The following is a 17,318-nucleotide window of genomic DNA, read 5'->3' on the forward strand; positions in this document are numbered from 1 at the left end:
CTGTTAGTCATTGCTTTTCTTTGGAGTTTTTTGGTAAGATTTTTTGCAAGTTGCCTTTTGTCGTTTATATTCGCTTTTCACTTTATTATCTAGAATAAAACAAGGAAATAGCTTAATGAGCTTTAAAAGGACATGTGACAAGTCATAAGCCAGTGAACCTCTTGGTTCTATTCACGAGCCTTGAAGCAATGCTATAAAGTTCTGTTTCCCAGGAACACTTTTTGAGAGGCTGGAGGTTAAGTATCAGGGGATTAGTAAATCATTCTCACATTTGTGTCCCATGAAAAGTATACCTAGCCAAATCTCTTCCAGCAGCACACTGGACATTCAAAGCAGGCTTTGTGTTCAGTGGCAAACCGCAGTCTGTGAGATGGTAGTCAGTAGATTTTTATGTAAACGTAAACGGCTTTCTTCAATGAGGTGATTAAAGCTGAAGGCCTGCCTGAGCACTGTGAGTGCGTTCGGGTTCTTGGCCCTTGTCAGGAGTGTAGCTTTTGACTGGTGTTCTTGGTTCAAGTATTTTTTTCCAAGCCCAGGGCTGTCAAGTGTCTTGCTAAGAGCTACGCCCAGAGGAGAAGAAACAAGAGCCGCCCGTGTGTTGCGGCTCCTGGGTTTGCCGCAGTGACTTCCCTCAGCTGTTCGGAGCAGCTTTGAACCTGATGCTAATTCTCTTTTCTTCACTTCTTAGGAAAGACCAGAACTTGTTGTCTCCAGTGAACTGCTGGTATTTGCTCCTGAACCAAGTGAGGCGAGAAAGCAAAGACCACGCCACCTTGAGTGACATCTATCTGAACAATGTGATTATGCGGTTCATGCAGATAAGTGAGGATTCCACCAGGATGTTTAAAAAGGTATCTTCCATCTGTCCCCCCAGAGTGTGCTTCCCTATGCCCACTGAGCCCGTAACCAAGACTGGGGAGGATCTGGTGCCTTAAATCCTTAGTGGTATTCAGTAGAGATTAGGTTCAAAAAATAAATAAGCAAACAGATATCTTGGACTTCCTTGGTGGCTCAGACAGTAAAGAATCTGCCTGCAGTGCAGGAGACCTGGCTTCGATCCCTGGGTTGGGAAGATCCCCTGGAGGAGGGCATGGCAACCCACTCCAATATTCTTGCCTGGAGAATCCCATGGACAGAGGAGCCTGGCGGGCTACAGTCCATGGGGTCACAAAGGGCCAGACATGACTGAGCAACTAACATACACACATACACACAACAGATATTTTAAAGACACAGAATAAAAAGTTGAGCAGGCACAATTGTAGAGTTGTAAGGCACCGCATCTGTGACCTGAAGGATGTAAGCAGGATTTTGGAATGAGATGTACTTGCCAATTGCACCTCTGTCTTTAGGAACAGACTTCCTGAGGTTATATAAAAAACAGACCAGAGAGGAAAAACCTTAAGAACTGTGGTTTAGGCTCACACATGATCAGAGATTTGTGAAGAAGAAGATAACCAGATGTGGCGCTCTCTTGGGAAAACATTATCACGGTTTTTCTCACTCCCACCAGGCTAGCAATGGAGGCTGTGAGAGACTGACAAGAAAAAAAATTCCACGGGGCACGGAAATTCAGTCCCTTACATGCCAGAGAGGTTCCTCCTTCCCAAATCCACTTTAAAAAAAAAAAAGGAGCTGGGTTTTTAAGACTTCTTATCATTGTTACCCGTCTCAGCCAACTCTCGGCAGTTGGTTGTTGTTGTTATTGTTTGGACATCTTTGTTGAGAGCAATAACACAGGACCATTTCCTGTGTAGAGAAGGCAGCTACTTGCCCAAGAAAACTGACTTTCGGTTTTTGTGTTTATAGGACAGTGGTTCTCTCCCACATCCTAAGCATCATACTTGGGGTGTTTGGTGTCTGTGCTAACATCTGTACCTCTATTCAGTAAGTCTTAGTTTCAGAAAGTGGGGGGAAAAGCACCTTGTAGATTAAAAGTATATTTATGTCTCAAAGGGACAGCGATATAGCACTGTGCAGGCCAGCTGGGAAACTTCTTAGTCATGTTTGATATCTCCTCATTAGATTTGATTCCCGACCTAGAACTGGAATTTAGCAAACTTGAAGTTGTCTTTTGCTCTGTTAAATAGAGGGAAGCACATTTCAAACAAAGGAGAAATTTTTTGAAATTTGGAAATAAGAGCCTATTAAGAAAACAGAGAAATATCTTGTGTATCTTAAAACAGAGGTTTTAAAAAAATAGTTTGGACTGACCCAGGAAAATGAAGTAATTTTCTGGGATGCCAGTCCTTTCTGCTAAGTCTTCACTTGGCTCAGCGGGCTCTTTGGATCTTATCGTCTATGAGTGGGAGATGGTGTCAGGTCTTGGAAAGGCTACTTCAGTAGAGAAAAACTAGTCCTCATGCTCAAGGAGGTCATAGTTTATCCAAATTTGTATGATGCTATATAATGCTTCCAAGTCACAGGGATGCTGGCAACCTTTCAGTCCGGGCCTCCGGGACCAGCAACTCAGCTGAGTTCATTTATTCATCCGTTCTACAAAGCATCTTTAAATGCCAGGCTGGGAAGCAGAGTTATAAGACATTCCTGCCTGCACAAAATCACTTAAAAAAATTAACAGTCACTACGATTAGGGAATATACAACCTGCTCTAGAAACTTGAAGGATGGAGATTTTAACCTTACTCTGTGTGTGTGCGTGCACGGGTGTGTGTGCTCAGTTGTGTCCTACTATTTGCGACCCCATGGAATATAGCCGGCCAGGCTCCTCTGTCCATGGAATTCTCCAGGCAAGAATACCAAAGTGGGTTGCCATTCCCTTCTCCAGGGAGTCTTCCCAACCCAGGGGCCGAACCCACATCTCTTGCATCTCCAGGATTGCAGGAGGATTCTTTACCACTGAGCCACCTGGGAATCCCTAACCTTCCTGAGGGGCCAGGAAATTCTTCACGGTGGAGGAAACCCCTGCAGACAAACCAGCAGGAGAAGGAGATGGTCATCAAGCAGATGAGGACAGTGAACTGTTCCAGGGAAAGCAGAAGCATGACATGTTCAGGAAGAGGAAAGAGTTTGGTGTGAGTTTAGTGAGAGATTGTATGGGAGTGAGATGTGTGAGGCTAGAAAGGATGTGCGTGCATGCTAAGACGCTTCTATCGCATGCTACTCTTTGTGACTGTATGGACCATAGCCCGCCAGGCTCCTGTCCATGGATTCTCCAGGCAAGACTACTGACGTGGGTTGCCCTGCCCTCCTCCAGGGGATCTTCCTGACCCAGGGATTGGATCTAGGTCTCTTATATCTTTCACGTTGGCAGGCGCGTTCTTTACCACCAGCTCCACTTTGCATGTCTTGCTAAGCTATAAGTCTTTGTGTTTTGTAAATCAAAGTCAAGGGCTTCTTAAAGTTGATGGAAACTCAGAGCTGAGAGTCAAATGGATTTGGGCTTGAATCCCAACTTTTGTGATCTTGGGAGATGATTCAAGAAAGTGCACTCCTCTATCTCCAGGAGTGGGGGCGGGGACTGGCAGAGGGAAAGGGGAGCCAGTGGGTGCTCAGAGGTTGAGATGGCCCTTTGGAGTTTGTCACCAAGGAGGCCTTATGTTTCTTTTGCAGACGTTACGTCTGAGCTGCCCTTGGGGAGGGGCTAAGTAATCTTGGGGATGAGGCAGCTCTCACTGCTGGAGGGTGATTCCCAACAGAGATTCCAAGAGCGAGATCAGCTGTGAGTTTCATCAGCCAGCAGCCAGTATTCCCAGTAGCTGGGGGAATATAGCTCTTGAGAGAGGGCCTGAGGAATGTATGGTAAACACACACACACACACAATGCCTGCTTGTTTGCTGCCTAGAAGTCCTCTTCTTATCCAGATTTTCTGGGACTCATACTCCTTAGAAGCTGCCGTTTTATAGCAGACTCCTGGTTGCTTCAGCATATAGTAGAGTGAACAGTCTTCTCACTTCTATTGCCAATCAGCTGGAAAGTTAACCATCATTACAATGACAGGTATCATATTCTAGCTCCTCAAGCAAACCCAGCAGATGACGTGCCTCACCTTTCCATGTATATTCTTGCTTAAAAAATTAAGAACAAGAGAGGGAGAGACTGGAAAGTCTTGAGGAGCCAGATCAGCCCACTAGGACACATTTGTCATCTGCAAATGTAGGAAGGTAGGAAGCCAAGACCCATATCTCTCAAGTCTAGAGAACTTCATGTCCGTTTAGGTTAAAAACTAAAACTAGTATTTTCTGCTTTTTTTAAATTGCCAAGACATCTCCTTCTCCAGCTCTTCTATTACTATGGTTCCAGAAGCATACTTTTTTGTCAGAATAGAAGGAAGTGATCAGAACCAGTCTGAAATAACCTTTAGAACTTCTCTGTGAAGTCCTTAGCATAATGCTTGTTCTTCTTTCAGGGGATTTTGCGACTTCCTCATTTTTCAAAAATAACCCCACATCTACATGGAGATGCAGATAGATGCTTAGTGCTTGACAGATGCCGCCTCTTACACGGTTGTATTGTTGGTCAGAATAACATAGTGATTCATTTCTAAGGCTCTAACGTCAGATATTTGGGGTATGAATGTGGATTTTATCTCTCTTGTTGTCTACGTCGACCTGGAAGTGTTGGTAAACCTCTTAAGTCTCAAGTTTCAGTCTGTAAAGTACATATAGTCACTTATTTCAGATACTTGTATGGAAAAACTCATGACTTGTGCATGGAAAGCCACTTACCCCAGTGTCTGAATTTAATACTAATACAGTCTAACTAATTTTTAGCTGTTATCTTTGTTATTATCTTTATTGTAAACACTTATTCCCTACACCTACAATAGTTATGTAATATGAGCTTACACCAGACATTATCCTAAATGTGTCCTCTTTTTAAAGAGACTATGTAACACAACTGTGATGACCACGTCCAGATCATCACATGTGATTTGTGTATCACTTTTTATCAAGTTCCAAAACATATTTCTAAGCAGACTGAGAAAAGCTCCAATATCCTTGCTTGTAGCCAAAGTAAAATTTTGGTCCTTGCATTTCAACAGTTAATGGGAAGTTAGGGATAACCCAGTGAATACCTGTGTTGGAGAGCACCCCTGTGCCTCTCAAGTCCCCAACTGCTGGTTCACTTGGGCAGTCTTTTTTTTTTTAGTATTTGTTTATTTGGCTGCGTCAGGTCTTGGATCTTAGTCGTGGCAAACAGAAACTTTTGTTGCAGCATTCAGACCCTGGAGCGGTTGGTGGGGGGGAGCGGTTAGTTGGCTATGGTGCTGGGGATTAGTTGCCCTGAAGCCTGACCAGTCCTCACGTCTTTCCTGAAGAACAAGGGGTGGTGAGGTGCCCCCTGTCCTATGCTCCAGCCCTGCCTCCTGGAGGGATGAGATTCTGCTGCCTTCTGTCCGTTACTCATGGCTGAAGAGTGGTCAGCATCTGGGTTGGTGCTGCAGCCAGGAAATATGCAGTTTGTATGCTACACTTAAAAATGTAATTAATGTCAGCAGTTCACCATGGTGATAGCAAAGACCACAGCTAACGTGCAGTCTCACTTTATTTATGCACTTTTTCACATGATCTTCTTTATCAACACTAAGAATGTTTAATAGAAGTGTGTAGTTTAGAAGGGAGCACCATAAAGTGGCAGCATTTGAGGACTTCCCTAGTGGCCCAGTGGGCTTCCCTCATAGCCCAGTCAGTAAAGAATCTGCCCGTAGTGCAGGAGACCCGGGTTCGATTCCCCGGGTGGGGATGATCCCTGGAGAAGGAAATGGCAACCCAGTTCAGTATTCTTGCCTGGAGAATCCCAAGGACAGAGGAGCCTGGGGGGGCTACAGTCCATGGGGTCTCAAGAGTTGCACACGACTTAGCAACTAACCACCACCACCACTAGTGGTCCAGTGGTTAAGACTCTGTGCTTCCAATGCAGGGGGCCTGAGTTCGATCTCTGGTTGGGGAACCAAGATCTCACATGCCATGTGGCCAAAAAACTTTAAAAAAGTAGCATTCAAATATGTTCGATTATCTGTGAAAGTGTTAGCCACTCAATCGTGTCTGACTCTGTGATCCCAAGGACAGTAGCCCATCAGGCTCCTCTGTCCATGGGATTTCCCAGGCAAGAACACTGGAGTGGGTTGCCATTTCCTTCTCCAGGGGATCCTCCCAACCCAGGGATCAAACCCAGGTCTTCCGCATTGCAGGCAGATTCTGTACTGCCTGAGACATCAAGGAAGCCTATCACTGCCCCATAGGTTGTTTTCAAGTTATTAATGTTTTTATCCTTATTTTGCATAGGTATGTGTACTGGTATAATTTATTTTGTTTCTTCACCGATAGTAATGACATAAAGTACTCTAGCTACCACTTTACTGAATTTTCACTCTGTGCCCAGCACTGTGCCCTGCATTTTCCACACATTAACTCATGCCCCCTCACAGTTGTCCAGTGAACGGGGATTTTAAGTCACATTTCAGGGATGAGGAAGCAAAAGGCTCAGCTATAACTTGCAGAGCCTGGCTCACTCATATGCTTTCTTGTCTTTGCCTGTGGGTCTTAGATAGTTCATAGTTACTGTAACCCTGTTGGTGTTTCTCAGTGGTCATTGGAGATGTTATAGAATGCGCAGGTTAGGAACTTCTGAGAATTGGGACACTGCAGTTCCTGGTCCTATTCATTTCTAATGAAAATCCTGAAGAAAGATAGTTCTGGATGAGGCAGCAAAATCTGTCAGTCATCCAAGTTATACACAGAGGTTCAAAGCAGCAGAGACTGGCTGCAGGCCACTGAGAATTACCTCACTTTGGCCTAAATGCCTTAGATTATCAGATTGAGACTCACAGGAATGAAATTAACCCACTTTTCGTATCATTGATTTTGTGGTGTAATCTGAAAGGAAGGGGAGAGTACTAGTAAGATTTGGAAATTTCTAGTCATTTTAAAATTATGATCAAGCCAATCCTATTCCATTTACATTTTCTTAGTAGAAAGAAAATCCTATTCTATTTAAATACCTTAGTAGAAAGACATTTCATGTGGGGAGGTGGGAACGGTGTTTTCAATTAGACTTATTTAAAATAAGTTAATATTCACACAGCTGCTTTAAGTTAATAAATGTTACTAATCTAGTACAGATCTCTAGGGCTCTAACCTTGTTTTGAAGAAAAAGTTCATAAGTTTAAAAAATCTGAAAACTCAAATCTGTATGTAAACGAGTCTTATTTCTGTTTGAATGTAAAAATATATACTCATTGTAGAAATTTAGAAAACACCAAAAGATATAAAACTGGAAATAAAAGCTACCCATATTAATACTACCTACTGCTAATATTCCTGACTGTATCTTTTCTGTATTCATATGTGTACTAGACATGTGTACTAGACAAACATATATGCATATTAATATATATGTATTCTACAGAATTGAAATTTCATTGCAGATAGCCTGGGAACATGCCCTTTTCATGGAAAATATTGTTAGCATTTCCTATGTCTGGAAGAAATCTTTTTCTCTTTCAATGTAATTGTATTTATTTATTGCGCTGGGTCTTCATCGCTGCACACGGGCTCTCTCTAGTTGAGGCCAGTGGGGCTACGCTCTTGTTGCAGAGGAGGTGGACTCAGAAGTCGTGGGCACAGGCTTAGTTGCCCCACGGCATGTTGGATCGTCTTGCGCGAGGGTTCAAACCCGTGTCCTCTGCATTGACAGCAGATTCTTAACCACTGGACCAGCAGAGAAGCCCTGAATGTAATCTTTTAAAACAGGATACTTGGTGCCTGCTTATTGTCAACACGGCGGTGTTCTTTTCCTGTGGTTGGACATTTAAATCTTTCGCACATCTTTGATATTTTACTTATACTACTGAAGCAGAATTATTAGGTCAGAGAGTGGCATTAGAATTTCATGCTTTGGATGAAATTCTTACTTTTTGCCTTTCTAGAGTAAAGATGGTCATGGCTGTGATTTACTGAGGAGTAATGTGGCCTCTGCAAAATAAATTGACTATGTTATTAGCAGAGAACTACCAGTGTGATTTAGCATGCTGTTGCAGCAGTGGTAAATAATATAACAAGAGGAACATTTTCAAAGCACTTCAGTGCAGTGTAGCAGAAGAATTAAATGGTATTCCGGTGGCCTCAGGGGACAGCTTAATTATTGATGAGGCCTGGATAAATAAGTGAGTATAGTTCAGGCTGACACTTCTAGCTGGTTCTCTTGAGTTTTACCAGCTCTACAGTTAGCTCGTTTTTCTAGAAATAAATCAAAATCAAGCTATGGTTTCTTACAGTGGTGCACTTTTCTGAAATATTTTAGAAACTTTTTAATTTGTGTTTATAAATTGCTTAACAGGATAGCGGGCACATATTAAGTGCTTAATAAGTGGCAGTTGTTACTGCTGCTGTTCCTGCCTTTATATTGTTGCCTTTTATTACCCAGTGACAACAGGACATATATGATATTTCTACTATTTTTAATTGGAGTATAATTGCTTTACAATGTTGTTAATTTCTGCCGTACAACAGCAGGAATCAGCTATATGTATACATATCTCCCCTAAGACATATGTGATTGACCTAGCCATAAATTTAGCATATGAGTTATTATATAAGAGCATTCACCATCAGTTTACAAGCTTCATTAAAGACTGTTTTTTTGTCCACACCACATGGCATGTGGGAACTTAGTTCCCTGACCAGCCCCCTGCCGAGGAAGCAGTCTTAACCACTGGATTGCCAGGGAAGTCCCCATCAAAGACTTTTAAATAGAACATGAAGCAGATGTTATGTGTCTCTCTCCTTGGAAACTGATATAATCTTAAAAAAAACCCGAGGTCAGATAAATTGTACATTTTGTCACACAGCATTATATAGTAGTTGAACCCACAATTACATTGAGAATAGTTTTCAAAAAGTGCTTGAAACTTATTTATGGTAAAAAAAAAAAAAAAGAAATAAATCTGGAAGTGTATAGACCAAAATTATTTTAAATGGGTATCTCTAAGTTACTTTTATTTTCTTCTATTTGCTTGCCCATAATTTCTGATTTTTGTACAATGAACATGTTGTGTAAGACCCAAAGAAAACAAACATTTATTGTAAGCTAAAGCCTTAAAGAAACTTGGCCCCAGGTACACCAGTGTTTACCACAGAGGAATGGGGAGCAATATCCAGTAACTAATTCAGACCTGATGCTATTTGTTAATGGAGAATTAGCCTATTCTCTAGGTACACATGAAAACTGTGCTTTGACTATACAGTGTTAGGATGCTTAAATGAAAAGACGTGAAATCAGGGACCAACTGAGCAAGATGGCATGCCCCAGGGCTGCAGCCTCCTTACCTCACAAGATCTCTTTGCAATAACTAATGAAATGTATAAATAGGAAAGAGTGGCACCATCTTTTTACCTTCAAGCAGATCCCATTACTCTGCTCACTCTATTGACTCCCACCTAACTCTAAATAGAAGGCTGTACCCCCACTTCCCTTCCCTAACTTTTTCTCTCTAGCACTTACCCCTTTTTGACATGTTACGTATTTGCTTATTGTTTATTCACTTTCTGTCTCGCCTCAATTTAAATGTAAGTTTCCGAGAGGAAGGAACCTTGTATTTTTCACTGAAACAGTGACTGGCACATAGTAGTTACTCTGTAAATATTTACTGAATGAATAAATAATCAACACTTAACATATGTATTAAAAACCAGAGATGAGTGTCATCCACATAACAGAAATTTCAAGGCATTTCAGCGAGACTCCGTATTGAGAGGGCTGTATTTGCGTAACACTATCACATGCTGTCTACTTCCTAAGACAGAGAAATTAGAGGAGAAATGAGTCATGACAAGTTCTTGGCATGATGGAATAGCTAAACCTCCAGCTTTCTGAGCTGAGGACTGAAAGGGGGTGTCAAAAGAACCAAAAGTACTAGAGAGGTTACAGAGAGGGTGTAGATTTAGAAAGCTATCTCATGAAGTTCTTTATGGACTCCTGCGCTTGCTCTGACTTGCACATGCTCGGGTCTGATCTTCAGCAGTATACCTACCGAAGACTTTGGGAACTGAACTGAGGGATAGGCCACTGCTTGGACTCCAGACTCGCCACTGGATAATGCATGTGCAGGTCAGGTCCAAATAGTGCTACAGAGGTGTTAAAACAGATACTGAAACCACAGCCCATAGAGGGCTGATCAAGACAAAAACATTAACATTCTACATGTGGTTTAAATAAGACCGAGTCTCATAACATAATATTCAAAATATCCAGAGTACAATCCCAATTACTCAGCCTACAAAGAACCAGGAAAACCTCAGCTGGCAGAGGAAAAGACAATAAATGGCCAATTCTGAATGACACAGATGGTGGGATTATCTAACACAGATTTTAGAGCAATCATGATAAAAATGTTCCAAAAAGTGAGAGCAAATACTGTTGAAATGAATGGAAAGATAAAGTCTCAGCAGAAAAAAATAATAATAATAGAAATAACCAAATTGAAATTTTAAAATTGAAAAATACAGTTGTTCAGTCACTAAGTCATTTCTACCTCTTTGCAAACCCATGGAGTGCAACACGCCAGGCTTCCTTGTCCTTCACTGTCTCTCAGAGTGTACTCAAACTCATCTCCACTGATTTGGTGATGCCATCCAACCATCTCATTCTCTGTCACCCTCTTCTTGTCCAGCCCTCAATATTTCCCAGCACGGGGGTCTTTTCCAGTGAGTCGTCTCTTTGCATCAAGTGGCCAGAGTATTGGAGCTTTAGCTTCAGCATCAGTCCTTCCAGTGAATATTCAGGGTTGATTTCCTTTAGGATTGAATCATTTTGATCTCCTTGCTGTAATCAAAACTAAAAACTCACTAGATGGGTTTCAATAGAAGAATAAGGATAACAGAGGAAAGAGATTAGTTTCTGTTAATCTTGAAGATAGAAACTATCTAATGAACAACAGAGAGACAAAAAGATTGGGAAAAAAACAATCAGTGCCTCTGGGAGCTTTGGAACAACACCGAAGTTCTGATAATTCATTTCAGCAGAGTGTCCGAAGGAGAGGAGAAAGAGAGTAGGTAGAAAAAATATTTCAAAAACTAATTGCAGGAAAGCTTCTCAAATGTGGCAAAAGAGATAAACCTACCCATTCAAGAAGCCAGAAAAACCCACAGTAGCTGAATCCAAAGAAGTCCATACCTGCATACATCATAATCAAGAAAAAACTAACGAGAAAAAATACTGAAAGCAACTGGAGCAAAATGACACATCACTGATGGAAGAACAATTGGATGACTGTGCGTTTCTCTACCTGCTAGATGCCAGAAGCACCTTTCTGGTTGTGACAACCAGAAATACCCATAGAGGTTACCACGTGTCCCCTGGGGGGAGACAAGAGCCATTCATCCAACCTGCGTTTTCCATTTTTCCAAGCATTGTTTAAAAGAAATTTTCCAGTTTGGTTTGCTTTTCAACTACCTGATTTATAACTCTTGATTAAATTAGCAGATATGGAGTAAAGACTCCCAATCTCTTATCTCCCATCAAGAGAATTTTGAAAAAAGAATAAATATATGTATAATAGTAATGTATATTATTTATATATACACACACATATTCAGTTTATTTGTTGTTACTGTTGTTTAGTCACTAAGTCGTGTCCAACTCTTTTGCAAGCCCATAGACTGTAGTCCACCAGGCTCCTCTGTCCATGGGATTTCCCAGGCAAGAACACTGGAGAGGGTTGCCATTTCCTTCTCCAGGGGATCTTCCCAACTCAGGGATTGAACCCGCATCTCCTCCATTGGCAGGTGAGTTCATTACCACTGAGGCACCAGGGAAGCCCACCAGTTTATTCAGGTTCAGTTATTCATAAAAGATCAGCACTTAAGAAAGTTCATTTTCAAAGAGCCTTAGACACTGAACCCATTCTGCTCATCCAAGAAGGAGATTACATTCTTAACAGAACTGATGAGGGGGAAAAAAAAGAACGGATGAGGAGAGAACTCTCCCACAATATTTCAAGGTGTCTGCAGTTGAGATCAACAAAGTCTGAAGCAACCTGAGAACAGTATTGTGGTTGCTAGCTAAGGTTTCTTACCATTTGTAGACTGTTTAATTTCACACGGTGGGATTCTAAGAGATTTCCAGCAGCTGTCAGAAATGCCATATTGGGGGATGTAGCACGTATAGCAAATATTTGAGTTAAGGAACACTTGTGATACCTTGAATGATAGCAATCCAAAATATGCAGTTACAAAGAGATATTGAATGTGGCTGACAGATTGATTTCAGTACCTTTTAAATCTCATAGGGGAGAAAAAAGCTTTTCTCATTATTAGAGGGACTTCCCTAGTGACTCAGATGGTAAAGCATCTGCCTACAATGCAGGAGACCCGGGTTCAATCCCTGGATTGGGAAGATCTCCTAGAGAAGGAAATGGCAACCCACTCTAGTATTCTTGCCTGAAAAAAATCCCATAGATGGAGGAGCCTAGTAGGCTACAGTCCACAGGGTCGCAGAGTCGGACACGACTGAGCGATTTCACTTTCACTTTCACCATTAGGGAAGCAATTACATAGAAACAAACAGAAATTTTACCAACAAAATACGTTGTCAGATCAACCTAGAAACTTAAAAAATAAAACAAAATTTGACACTGGATATGTGAACTATATAAATTGAGAAAATCCCATAATATTCGGTAATTGATAGTGAATAAATACAAGCATCACTGTCACTTTTTAAACTTTGGTAGTGTCCAGTGGAACACAGAACCATAATTGTCTAATGCATTGACTTGAATAAACATTCCCATTAAAATTTCTTTTCTTGGGCTTCCCTGATAGCTGAGTTGGTAAAGAATACATCTGCAGTGCAGAAGATGCCAGTTCAATTCCTGGGTCGGGAAGATCCCCTGGAGAAGGGATAGGCTACCCACTCCAGTACTCTTGGGCTTCTCTTGTGGCTCAGCTGGTAAAGAATCCGCCTGCAATGCGGGAGACCTGGGTTCAGTCCCTGGGTTGGGAAGATCCCCTGGAGAAAGGAAGGCTGCCCACTCCAGTATTCTGGCCTGGAGAATTCCATGCACTACAGTTGTCATTGTAGGCTACCTCATTTTGGCCTGAACCTAAAGCTCGTATCAGTTACACAGCTGGCTGGGATTAGGAGTGTAGCCTGTAATGTAGCAAAGCGTACATCAGGGGGTAACACCTATCTGAGTTCTAGAAATGGTGGGTGGGGGTGAAGGCTGCAGGCATGCAAGAATTTTGATTCCCAGTGTAAGGAGTTGGTATGTTGTTATCTAAGCACCTAGGGTGTTTCCCCACTTGCTCAGCAATGAAGAATCTGCCTGCAATGCAGGAGCCACAGGAGAGGCAGGTTCGATCCCTGAGTCAGGAAGATCCCCTGGAGGAGGGCATGGCAACCCACTCCAGTATTTTTGCCTGAAGAATCCTGTGGACTGAAAGAGCCTGGCAGGCTATAGTCCATAGGGTCGCAAAGAGTCAGACACAAATAAAGCAGCTGAGCATACACGCACACACATCTAAGTAACTAAAGAAACAAAGAGATTTTGCATCAGGGTGTGACATCGTCAGTGTTGTTTTTGGAGAGCAGTGGAAGGAGTAAATTGGAATGAGAAAAAAACCAGTCTTGGGGAAACTAGTTAACGAGCTGGTGCATTAGTAATGTGGGTGATGGTTTTTGCTCTGTCATGACTTATGGCTAGAGAGTATTTCCATACTTAAAATGATATTGTCTTCTAAAAGTTCTCATTCATGTAGATCCAGAATGAATCAAATGGCTTTTTGTTGTTATTTTATGAAAGGTCTGATGGAAATTTAAACCAGGACATTGTTACTCAGTCCATCCTAATCAGATTTTAAGGCTTCTACTCCTTTGTCTGATGGCTCTTTAGCTTATTAGGGGGAGAAAAAAATCCAACCATGATTCCAAGATTTTTAGGCTTACATTAACTATGCAAATGTGGGTTTGGACCAGCTCTTACAAAACAGTGTGATTGCAAGCAATGCAGGTCACTGAGAGGTATATGTTGTCTCCTAATCCTCCCCAGATCTTAGTTTCCAGCCCTTGAAGTGTTACAAAGAAAGTGTCCTTAATACTACTAGCTGCAAGACGGTGAACAACTATCGCATTTGTTGTTCAGCCACTCAGGCGTGTCTGACTCTTTGTGACCCCATGGACTGCAGCACACCAGGCTTACCTGTCCTTCACCATCTCCCAGAGTTTGCTCAAACTCATGTCCATTAAGTCGGTGATGCCATCCAGCCGTCTTGTCCGCTGTTGTCCCCTTCTCCTGCCCTCAATCTTTCCCAGCAGCAGGGTCTTTTCCAATGTGTTGGCTCCTCACATCAGGTGCCCAAAATTTTGGAGCTTTAGCATTACTACTTCCAATGAATATTCAGGGTTCATTTCCTTTAGGACTGACTTGTTTGACCTGCTTGCTGTCCACGGGACTCTCAAGAGTCTTCTCCAGCACCACAGTTCAAAAGCATCAATTCTTTGTACTCAGCCTTCTTTATGGTCCAATACTAACATCCAAACATGACTACTGAAAAAATCATAGCTTTAACTAGACGGACCTATCTCGACAAAGTAGTGCCTCTGTTTCTTAATATGCTGTCTAGGTTTGTCATAGTTGTTCTTCCAAGGAGCAAGCATGTTTTAATTTCATGGTTGCAGTCACCATCTGCAGTGTTTTTGGAGCCCAAAATAGTAAAGTCTGCCACTGTTTCCACTGGTTCCCCATCTATTTGCCATGAAGTGATGGGACTGGATGCCATGATCTTAGTTTTCTGAATGTTGAGCTTTAAGCCAGCTTTTTCACTCTCCTCTTTCACTTTCATCAAGAAGCTCTGTAGTTTTTCCTCACTTTCTGCCATAAGGGTGGTATCATCTGCATATCTGAGGTTATTGATATTTTTCCCAACAATCTTGATTCCAGCTTGTGCTTTATCCAGTCCAGCGTTTCTCATGATGTACTCTGCATATAAGTTAAATAAGCAGGGTGACAGTATACAGCCTTGACATACTCCTTTTCCTATTTGGAACCAGTCTGTTGTTTCATGTCCTGTTCTAATTGTTGCTTCCTGACCTGCATACAGATTTCTAGGGAGCAGATAGGTGGCCTGGTATTCCCATCTCTTGAAGAATTTTCCACAGTTTATTGTGATCCACACAGTCAAAGGCTTTGGCATAGTCAATAAAGCAGAAGTAGATGTTTTTCTGGAACTCTCTTGCTTTTTCGATGATGTTGGCAATTTGATCTCCGGCTCCTCTGCCTTTTCTAAATCCAGCTTGAACATCTGGAAGTTCACAGTTCCCATACTGTCAAAGCCTGGCTTAGGGAATTTTGAGCATTACTTTGCTAGCGTGTGAGATGAGTGCAATTGTGTGTGGTAGTTTGAGCATTCTTTGACATTGCCTTTCTTTGGGATTGGAATGAAAACTGACCTTTTCCAGTCCTGTGACCACTGCTGAGTTTTCCAAATTTGCTGGCGTATTGAGTGCATCATTTACAGCATCATCTTTCAGGATTTGAAATAGCTCAACTGGAATTCCATCACCTCCACTAGCTTTGCTCGTAGTGATGCTCCCTAAGGCCCACTTGACTTCATATTTCAGGATGTCTGGCTCTAGGTGAGTGATCACACCTTCGTGCTTATCTGGGTCGTGAAGTTCTCTTTTGTATAGTTCTTCTGTGTATTCTTGGCACCTCTTCTTAATATCTTCTGATTCTGTTAGGTCCATACCATTTCTGTCCTTTATGGAGCCCATCTTTGCATGAAATGTTCCCTTGGTATCTCTCATTTTCTTGAAGAGATCTCTAGTCTTTCCCATTCTGTTGCTTTCCTCTATTTCTTTGCATTGATCGCTGAGGAAGGCTTTCTTATCTCTCCTTGCTATTCTTTGGAACTCTGCATTCAAATAGATATATCTTTCCTTTTCTCCTCTGTCTTTTGCTTCTCTTCTTTTCTCAACCATTTGTAAGTCCTCCTCAGACAACCATTTCGCCATTTTGCATTTCTTTTGCTTGGGGATGGTCTTGATCCTTGCCTCTTGTACAGTGTCATGAACTTCCATCCATAGTTCTTCAGGCACTCTGTCTATCAGATTTAATCCTTTGAATCTATTTGTCACTTCCACTGTATAATCATAAGGGATTTGATTTAGGTCATACCTGAATGGTCTAGTGGTTTTCCCTACTTTCTTCAATTTAAGTCTGAATTTGGCAATAGGGAGTTCATGATCTGAGCCACAGTCTGCTCTCTGTCTAGTTTTTGCTGACTGTATAGAGCTTCTCCATCTTTGGCTGCAAAGAATATAATCAGTCTGACTTCAGTATTGACCGTCTGGTGATGTCCATTTGTAGTCTTCACTTGTGTTGTTGGAAGAGGGTGTTTGCTATGACCAGTGCATTCTCTTGGCAAAACTCTATTAGCCTTTGCCCTGCTTCATTCTGTACTCCTAGGCCAAATTTGCCTGTTACTCCAGGTATTTCTTGACTTCTGACTTTTGCATTCCAGTCCCCTATAATGAAAAGGACATCTTTTTGGGGTGTTCTAGAAGGTCTTGTAGTTCTTCATCGAACCATTCAACTTCAACTTCTTCAGCATTACTGATCAGGGCATAGACTTGGATTATTGTGATATTGAATGGTTTGCCTTGCAAATGAACAGGAATCATTCTGTTGTTTTTGAGATTGCATCCAAGTACTGCATTTCGGATTCTTTTTGTTGACTATGATGGCTACTCCATTTCTTCTAAGGGATTCTTGCCCACAGTAGCAGATATAGTGGTCATCTGAGTTAAATTCACCCATTCCGGTCCATTTTAGTTCACTGATTCCTAGAATGTTGACGTTCACTCTTGCCATCTCCTGTTTGACCACTTCCAATTTACCTTGATTCATGGACCTAACATTCCAGGTTCCTATTCAGCATTGCTCTTTACAGCATCAGACTTTACTTCCATCACCTGTCACATTCACAGTGGGATGTTGTTTTTGGTTTGGCTCCGTCTCTTCGTTCTTTCTGGAGTTATTTTTCCACTTATCTCCAGTAGCCTGTTGGGCACCTACTGATCTGGGGAGTTCATCTTTCAGTGTCCTATCTTTTTGCCTTTTCATACTGTTCATGCTTAGAATACTGAAGGCAAGAATACTGAAGTGGTTTGCCATTCCCTTCTCCATTGGACCATGTTTTGCCAGAACTCGTTTTGTCAGAACTCTCCACCAGGACCCGTCCATCTTGGGTGGCCCTACACAGCATGGCTCATAGTTTCATTGAGTAAGACAAGGCCATGGTCCATGTGTTCAGACTGGTTAGTTTTCTGTGATGTTGGTTTTCAGTCTGTCTGCC

At 41.9% G+C, this 17,318-nt stretch overlaps 1 protein-coding gene across 2 annotated transcripts in view; it reads left to right on the forward strand.

The window, feature by feature from the left end:
* SRGAP1 (SLIT-ROBO Rho GTPase activating protein 1) overlaps positions 1-17,318 on the forward strand; it is a 316,119-nt gene that overhangs the window by 149,024 nt on the left and 149,777 nt on the right. For both annotated transcript variants that reach the window (XM_043447019.1, XM_043447018.1), the window contains exon 3: positions 689-851. In XM_043447019.1, the coding sequence (XP_043302954.1) occupies positions 689-851 (163 nt within the window). The remainder of the gene's footprint in view (positions 1-688; positions 852-17,318) is intronic.

This window comes from Cervus canadensis, chromosome 25 (assembly GCF_019320065.1).
Source record: "Cervus canadensis isolate Bull #8, Minnesota chromosome 25, ASM1932006v1, whole genome shotgun sequence".
In the NCBI taxonomy this organism is placed as follows: Eukaryota; Metazoa; Chordata; class Mammalia; order Artiodactyla; family Cervidae; genus Cervus; species Cervus canadensis.